Source organism: Pterocles gutturalis, unplaced genomic scaffold, assembly GCF_000699245.1.
Source record: "Pterocles gutturalis isolate BGI_N339 unplaced genomic scaffold, ASM69924v1 scaffold33398, whole genome shotgun sequence".
Taxonomy (NCBI): Eukaryota; Metazoa; Chordata; class Aves; order Pterocliformes; family Pteroclidae; genus Pterocles; species Pterocles gutturalis.
This window is the reverse complement of record NW_010124103.1, coordinates 5345-14417: the sequence shown is the minus strand read 5'-3', so window position 1 is coordinate 14417 and position 9073 is coordinate 5345. Positions and strand designations below refer to the sequence as shown.

Sequence of the window (9073 nt, the reverse complement as noted above, 5' to 3'; positions counted from 1 at the left end):
AGGAGCACATCCATTTCCCCTGATACCTTGAGTAGAACATGCCATTCAGGGCCTACCTAGATGTTCTCTTGATAACCTCTCTCCAGGGATTCTCATCTCTAGCGCAAGGTTAGAGAGGTTGTCTCTTGTTCCCCAAGGTCTGTTGCAGCTCATAAAGGTAGCTCATAAGAGCCAATGAGCCTGTCTCCCAGCTTAGCAGGAGTCAACAATGCCTGCTGTTCCCATGGATGTGGGAATTAGTCAAAAGCAGATAGTTGCCTTAGACTATGTGAACAGATCTCAAAAGAGAGGAGTGCTTTCTGTAATAGCAGAGCAAGCCAAATTCAGACCTCAGGACAGTTTACTTCAGTTCAGGTATAAGCTGAGACCAACTAATGTCTGTTCCTAAGTTTTCATCCTCAAGACCAGGAAAGCTGATATCTAGAAGGATTTTGCTCAAACTGTCATTCATGGTGTCCAGGATAAGGCCCTCCATGAGTGAGCGGTTTTCAGTAAAGCCAGAGGCTGGCAGTTCAACAGATGATTGCTTAGCAGTCTCATGGATAAAAGCTGGAGAGCTCGTGAGGGGGGCATGCACCATGGCACTGGATTCTGTATTGAGCAGTTCCCGAGGGGACTCAAAGAGGGGATTTTTAAGAGGTGTGCTGTTAAAACCCAGCAAGTCCTGGTTGTCCTGGAGGGGTGTGAATGGCAGCTGAAGGGTTCTCACTGGACTGAAGTCCAGCTCGTGACTTCCCTTGGCTAAGGATGCAGACTTCCAGGGGTCAAGACCCCCTAGTGGGGGGGTAGTAGTTGCCAAGACTTTGCTGGGAGTAGAAGAAACTGGTAATTTGCTGAACATCTCCTTGACTGGTGTTTTAAAGGGCCCCTCTTCCCCATGTGAGCAGCTGAGATGTGATACATTCTCAACAGGCTGACTTTCCTGCAGGAAGGCAGGGTCTGCCCCTAACCGGAAAGGGTCAAAGCCAGTGCTTTCTGGCAAAACAACAACAGGCTCTTCTGAGCAAGGCTGTGCTAGGCGCTGTTTCCTTCTGGATCTGCCTGTTTCCTGCCTTTCCCGCCTCCTTATAACTAGCGTGTCAGAAACACCCTTAGATGGTGACTTCAGTATGGTGAATTTTTTCTTCTCTTTTGTGGATGAGACTGGGAGGAACAAGCCTTGCTCTTCCTTTACTGTTAGGGTTGAGGCAAATGGGGACAACCAGTCATCCAGGTGAGAGCCTTCTTCCTTCTTTATAGAGACACTCTCAGGGAAAGAAGCTGATTCCTCATCAGGCTGGAAGCTGCTCTCCTTTAGGGAATGGGTTGGGGAAAATAAACCTTCACCACACTGACTCTCCTCCTTGACAGCAGTTATGGGTAAAGAGGATGACTCTTCAGTAGAGAGTGACATCTACAAAGAAACACAAGTGATATGTAGTCAGTAAGCCAGCATCTAACCCACCCAAAATCTAAATGATAGAGGAAGGAAGAAAAGGAAGACTGGTGCTTAAGGACAGCAGAACAGGTAAGAGGAAGATCTTCAGAAAGCAGTAACTATAACAACAGATAGAAATTTATCTCTTGTGTGAAATTGATACAAAGAAGCCTACAGATCACATGAGAAGGATCTTAGCTAAGTAACAGGAAGTCATGCTTTTCAGAGCGCTTCTGCTAAGAGTCACTTCTACTGTAGGCAGAAGGAGAGCTGAATATTTCTGGAAAAAGTGTAATCCCTTTGATTCCTCCTTATGCTGTCTACAAGTGAAATTAAAAAAAAAAAAGAATGAGGACAGCTTCCCCAGAAACCAAGGAAAAAGAAAAGAAAAAAAATTGAGGTTATCAAAAGAAAAAGAGCACAGGAGAAATATTAATCATAGCAGGAGAGAACATAAAGCAGCAGGCACACAAAGGAAAACAGGACTGTAGTTAGACAGGATGGAAGTAGTTAAAGCTTTACACTGTCTAATCATCTAAGAGCAGTCAGTGAGATGCCACCTGTTTAACAGCTGTTTTGCTAGAGCCCAGAATAACTGGGAACTCCACAGAATTAGCAAACAGCAGGTACTGAAAACCTCTGGGAAGAGGCTATGTGCAAATAAATGCTCTTTCAGAAGAGGTTCCATATGTTACACATCTCTTCAGAGCTATCAAAAATCTAAATGCCTTAGGGGCAGAACAAAGCCATTTCTCCCCATTCTTATTTCTTCACATCCAAGCAGTAGAGAAAAGTTGTCTTGACCAATCCACATTGCCCCTCCTCTAGTGAATTATAGTAATATCCTTACAGCTAGTCAGCTAGCAGGTAACAGTCACCCTAGAGACAGAAAAGGACAGCAAGGATAGTCACTGGTTAGTTCCTTAATACAAGCTTTGAGTTCCAGAGCACCTGGTAAGGATGCACAAAGGAACCAGATGAAGAACAAGGCCCATAGAAGGCAAGAGCTATAGAAAAGAGAAAAAAAAACAAACCCCAACAATAGAAAAAACCCAAGCCAAACAAATAAATCACCATCCACACCACCTCCCCCTTCCTCCTCCAAAAGAACCAAACAAAATACCCTCCCAAAACCAAGAAACTAACCTTTGGAGCAATGCGCACACGCTTATTGCTCCGAAAAGTCTCTGAGCTGTTCAGGGATGATCCCTGTGCCACAGACAGAGGAACCTTCATAGAAGGCTGCAAAACAAGAGGCTGACTCAAAGGAAACTGGATTGGAACCAGGTAGGAGTTGATGCGAGGAAGCAAAGGCTTGATCTTTCGGCCTGGAAGAAAAAAAAACAGAAAAGATTCACTAACCTCTTGCCCTTCCTCTACTACCTCTTGAAAGTCAGGCATGTAACTGGAAGTCCTTCTAAATACCCCAAAACAAAACATCTAATCAGAGATAGGCTTACCTACCTTCTCTGTTAATTTTGAGGACACAAATCCCAAGCCAGAAGGCCTGATGAATGAGAAAGTAGACCTTCATACAGATCCTAGCCCTCAAGTTGGGGCAAGTTCTGCTCTTACTCCATTTGAGCACCTAGCCTCCTCAATCTCCCCATCACATCCTCTCTGACACAGCAATACTGTCTTCAACTCCAAACCTGACAGTAAGAATCCTAAAAGCTGGCAAACCTGGATAACAATTTCCACTTTTATTCCTAAGGGAAACTGGGAGAGTGCCCCAGCTTTATGGGACTGATTTTCTTTGACCTAGGCTAATGTAGACACTCACGTGCATTCTGGGATTCAGTTTTGCTGCTGGTGTTTCTTCCTATGTTCTTCTGGGGATCAGGAAGATGTTGCTTCTGCTGCTGCAGTCATGAAATACAAAAGAGGAGAAGGAGAAAAGAAAGATAGTTAAAGAGAAGAAGCCATATTTATTCTGCTGCCTCATTCAGAACTATGAATCCAGAAGCCTGTGCTGTGCTAATAAAGACAGAGCAGCTGTTAGCACCCAGCACTCATGCCAGCTCTATCTCTGTGCCACTTGCTGTTTTGCAGCCATGCCATCTCAAAGCCAGCTGCCAACCAAAAGCTGTGTAAAAAAAGAGATGGCATGACAGAGCTGGTCTGGCTGGGGACTCTGCTGCAGACATGACGTGGTTTCGGTGTCCTCAGTATCTGAGGAAAGGTGAATAGGATGGCTTTATTGTATATTGCGTCTCTATACAAACCATAGACCAGACAAATGTTCAAGTGGAATAGCAGAGGTAACAGAGGAATCAGAAGTCTAAGCAGGTAGAAAGAAGGCCAGGGCTGTAGCTGGAACAAAAAAAAGTGTTTGGCTGCTTGCCAGTCTGTCATTGTTAAAACTGCTGAATGCAAGAGAGACAGCAAACAGGTTCATTCTGCTGAGAGTTATAAAGCAGCTGGGTTCCAAAATGAGAAAGGAGCACAAAAAGATCCTATTCTCTCTAGATCTGAGCCCCAGAACAGATTGGGACTGCTGCCATGGAGATGAGGATTTTACCAGAAATCTCTGTCTGGGCTTGTTCTCTGAAGCCTGTTGGTGCCCATTGCAACCTACTTCAGCAGTAGAATTCTAGTTGCTCAAAGCTGTACATCTCTACCAGCTGTATAGAGTGCATATCATCTGAAGGCAAGTAACCTTTGGCTCAACTCCTTTCCCCAACAAAGGTGAGCATAGAGCTTTATGAATAGGTGTAGCAGTGACTCAGTCCCCCCCCACAAGCCTCTGGCAAGAGGAGAATGGAAGTCCAAGCCCCAAGCCAGAGGGTAAGTCTTACTGATTCAGAGTGCTCAGGCGATGTTGGTGACCCCAAGTCCAGCGGCTGGTAGCAGCAAGGCATTCAGAGGGAGAAAAATAAGATGAAGTTATCAGCCAAAGGGGGAACAAATGGGACATTTTAATGTTGTATGATCTGAGCAAACAAGAGTCAATCTGCCCACCCACTGCAGAAAACACAGAAGAGTCTAAACAGACCTATACCAGACTCACAAGCTCTGTTTCTCCCACAAAATGCTACTTCCTAAAATACCTAGCTGGGATAGCACAATTCCATCCCATGACCATTTAATCAAACAGCATAGCAACTCCTAGTTGAATTCAGTGGAAAGCTTCTCACTAGAATTTGAATCAGGCCCATGGAAAGTGGTTGAACAAGCTCACTATCACATTTGGAACACCACCTGAAGAATAAATGCATCCCACAGAAGCTCCAGCTGCAGCACCTTTTCTTTCAAATACAGAGCTTATCTATTTTTCAAGAAAAGTGACAGAATCAAACTTCTACAAAAAAGCTGATGTCAAAGCAGCTTAACTTTCCTGTAAAAATAAGGTGCATCTGGCTACTGTGGCATCTAGGAACTCGACAGCCTGTCCCATTTTCCTTGCATGAGACGCTCACCTTAAATACCTGGTCCAATGTTAGGCAACGGTTTGCATCAGGGTGAATAGTCCAGAAAGAGATTTTACCATTAGTAGATGTCTCACGGACAAACATATCATGAAGGGACAGGTTGTGCCGAATGGAGTTCTGCGGAGAAAGAATTGAGGGGGAGGTTGAAAAGCAGTAGTTTTGTTATCAGCACAGCAGGGCCTACATGAGACTACCCTGGCAGGCATTACATTCCAAACCACAGGCAACATGGACCTTCATATTCACTGCATAGCCAGCCAACCCTGTCATCAGTCTCTTATTCTACTTACTCTTGAGATGCCTATTTTTACTCCAGTGATCAAACATCCCATCATCTTGCCTAAGTGGAATGAGAAAAGGGATACAAGAAGTGGAACAGTGGAACAGAGAGCATCTGGAATGAGATGGTATTTGGGGTGGGGTATTTAAATTAATTTCCATCTTGCTCTGCAGGCTGGGGAACAACTTTTTATTTACATCTAGAAGGCTTATGATAATATTACCCTGTGGCCCATAGCAACTTGAGGGCCTGCTTTTTACCTTCCAACCTGGTTTAGCCACATGCTTAAAATACGGGAAGTGATCCTCAATCCAGGTATAGATGTCCTTCAGAGTCATACGCTTCTTCTCAGTGCTGTTGATGGCAAACTGGATCATGGCCATGTAGGAGTAAGGAGGTCGTTTTGATACTGAATCTGGGCATGAGGAGGAGGAGGTGGTGGCAGCAGTAGGAATAGGAGCAGCAGCAGAATCTTCTTCAGTCTGAGAGACAGAAGGAATGATAAGTGAGCACTTACAAAGTTCACAAGGAGGGCCATGGATCATCCCTGGATCCTGCAGGTTCTGCTATTCAAATCAGTAAAAGTCAAACTCAGGTTAGAGATGGCATTGCCTAGTTCTTGCAAGTCTTTGGATCCATATGGATTACTTCCCTATCAAAAGTTTTAGCGCATGCTCTGTTGTCTTCTCCTACTTACCTTTATTCTTTTCGGCAGAGGCATCTGGTTCTCTTTCTCTGCATCTCGCTTCACAGAACAGGGACTTAGCCCACCAGATCTCATCTTCCCCAGCCACTGGATGTTCGTGAGACTGTTGTCCAACACAGAGCTCCTTGCCTCGCCAGTACCTGTTGGGATTACAAGCCCATAGCTCTGCTTACTCACAAGTAACCCTCTTCCCCCTTCATCTGGCGTGCCAAAAGGAAGGCACTAGCCGTAGTTCTAAAAGAGGTATCCCTCCCTCAAGATACAGACAAGATAGCATTGCAATGCTAACATTTCCTGTGGAAGGAATTCAACCTTGAATTCCCGACTTTGTGGAATCTGCCCAATATCTGAAAAAAACTACAGCCTTAAAAACAAACCTTCAAACCAGACTATTGCTCTCAACCAAAACAGGACAATGTTGATCCAGTGCTTCAAGAATTCAAGTATTTTTAGCTAAAGGATGGATCTAGTAAGCAGAGGCCAAGGAAGGTAGTGACAAACTCCAAATGAAATACCTAGCACAAGACCCAAGTCAGAGGCTCAGATGTCTCCAGGTTTTTTAACTGCAGAAATGAAAACTAACATAGTTTTGCTATTTCTGGTGAGGTTGATGTAGCAATGAAGCTGTTGCAGCTGTCTATGGGTTCCTGTCAGACAGTACTATACTGTGGGATAAGATTTACTACAGCCCAAAAGCTACATAGCTATTTTAAGTTGCAAATACAGATTTGATCTGAGCAGTGTTTCAAAGTAAAATCCATCCCACTTCTAATGTTTATTCGGCAGCTTCATGAGACAGCCAAAGAGTTAGTTATTAAAGGATGGGAATCACCTCTTTTCAAAGCTCTAGACCTATATGTTCTGTCACCAACTGGATCTGTACTCTGTTAGTCTTGAATTCAGCCATAACCCTTTTGCTAAAGGAAACTCAGTCTTTTGTTCTTCTAGACTTGATTTCCTCAAGCCAGTCCTTTTCTCCCCAGCACTAAAGTTCTGCTTTGCTATACACTTTATATGCCATCTCTTCCACCAAAAATATATGCACTAGACCCTTCAGATTTCACTGCATATGCATAGCTACATAGATGACTAGAACGAAATCCATAGCTATTTTGTAATTAATGAAATAGTTTTCATTACTGCATACTGAGATCCAAGCACTACACTCATTGGCCCGCTTCACAGCTCTGTCTATCTGTCAGGACAAAAAAAAAAAAAAAAGGTAAAGATTACATACTGTTGCTCTTCTGTTCCTGTCCAACCACAGAATCAATTCCTGAATGCCAGAGCATTGTCCCCTGGGCAAGACCAGGTTTCTGTGTAACATTCTTGTCTCTTTCTTGACCATCTGCAGCCTTGGTTGCTGCACTGGGTTTCTTCTCTGGAGAGAGATGCAGCGATGGTGTTGGACCTGCTTAACGGGACATGCCCCCACTGCTAATGAGAATGAACTTGTTGGGCCCGTTATTGCCACATTCTTTTCCTTTTGCTGTTAGTGCCTCTATGATGCTCTGGATATCAGCATTTGTAGGAATGGCCACCACTTGTGTGTTGGGCATGGTAGGATGGTCGATTATCTGGGAATTTCTGCAGACCACAGTCTATTTTGTCTCTGGGTTGCCTGTTGTGTTGGTCCTCCTGACTGTGCTCCTGCTTAGGGGTCTTTCCATCCTGACCACTGTTCTCATCTCTCGCTGAAGTACTGGATGCACCCTTCTGTGGGAGGGTCAGTTTCCGTCTTTTGAGAATTAACGGCCTGCGAGGGCTGGTCCTCATTATTGATCTATACAGTCACTCTCCATTGAAAGGGACAAGAACAAATTCTGCAAAACGAAAGATACAACATAAGAGTTCACAGGGTGGGAACAGCTAGGAGGAGTGCAGCAAATCACCACAGGCCTCCCACAGAGCACACATTATCAGTAATTCCTACAAAGCTAGAAACAAGGCAGGAAAATAAAAAATAAAAAAATTAATAAAGTTGATGAGGCTATTGGAAAATTGTACCGTACCTCCTTTATCCATAGCTTATAAAAGGAAGACAGGAGAGGTATTTGCAGAGTAGATAATTTGTATCACAAGCTGAGGGCCAGAGTACATAGTAATGAGGAAAGTATGTACATGTGCTTTACAGAAAGGAAGTCTAAGACTTAGCTGTAAAGTGACTTGACCAGCATCAGCCAGCAAGCTGGAGGGGAGAGAAGCTAGAACACAGAAATAGCAGTCCTGATTCTTATATCTCATTACTGTAAGCAGCAGATCATGTGACCTGAGAGAAAAGGGAATTTAACAGACGGTTTAAGATCTAGGAAGCAGAGATTGTCCTGAACACTACGAAGGCATACAATAAATGCAACAAAAGTTAGGTGCTTGAAAATAAATGTGAAGTAAATGCTTTAGTAATTCCTTCCGTAGATTTGTCAAGAACCAGGTAAATTCATCATTGGGCAGCATACAATTTAAATATCAAACTTTGGGACAACAGATAATTTATATTATAAAGCAGAGGAGATAAAATTCAGAGACACTGCTTTCAGAGTAAAATGTAGTGTGTCCCTTTTAAGAACACCACTTATAATTATGCTATTCAAGAATTCGGTAGAGGCTGTCTCTTGCAGCAAACTATACCAGAACAAGAATACACAAAATTTACTTAATTGTTTATCATTAGGGATGGCAGGCCAAATAGAAACAAATAACAACAACAAAAAAAAAGCCTTTTGTGTTGGTAGATTTGACAGGGGTAGCTAGGACACAAGAGAATTCTCAGTAGGAATCACCTGCATACATACAAGCAAGAAAGAATCTGGCAGGTAAAAAACGGACTCAATTCCCTACCTGCAGGGAGCAGACAGCCCTGTGGTCAGGAGCTGCCCAGCAGCCAGAGACCACCAATAGAAATGTTCAGCAGTACACAGATACCTTGTAGCACCCAGACAGACACAGCCCTTTGCGATTTGCTCCACGACCTTAAAGGGAGATCCCCATAAGACAACAACAAAAGAGCACCCTTTAGCCAGCCTCTCAAAAGCTCTCCAGGAACGAGCTGCTACCACCAGTATAGGCCCAGAAGCAACCCTGTGTCTGCACGGCCCCAGGGGCGTTACGGGGGGGAGCACTAAGGGCCCCACTCCAAACCCAGCCCTGCTGCGCTCGCCCATGTGCCCGCCTGCTCCCCCAGGGCCCCTCAGCCCCAGGCCAGGCCTAGACGTCTCCTGGCCTGGGGTTGCGGGCCCCTG

The 9073-nt window shown here is 44.3% G+C and overlaps 1 protein-coding gene across 1 annotated transcript; it reads right to left on the bottom strand.

Annotated features, from left to right (window-relative positions):
• Positions 1–340: 340 nt before the first annotated feature.
• On the bottom strand, positions 341–7647 carry FOXM1 (forkhead box M1). Its single transcript, XM_010078163.1, is given in 9 exon segments — positions 341–1393; positions 2564–2745; positions 3201–3279; positions 4216–4260; positions 4837–4965; positions 5389–5610; positions 5826–5974; positions 7072–7415; positions 7417–7647. Coding segments are annotated over 9 exon segments (2397 nt in total). The 5' UTR covers positions 7611–7647.
• Positions 7648–9073: the final 1426 nt, after the last annotated feature.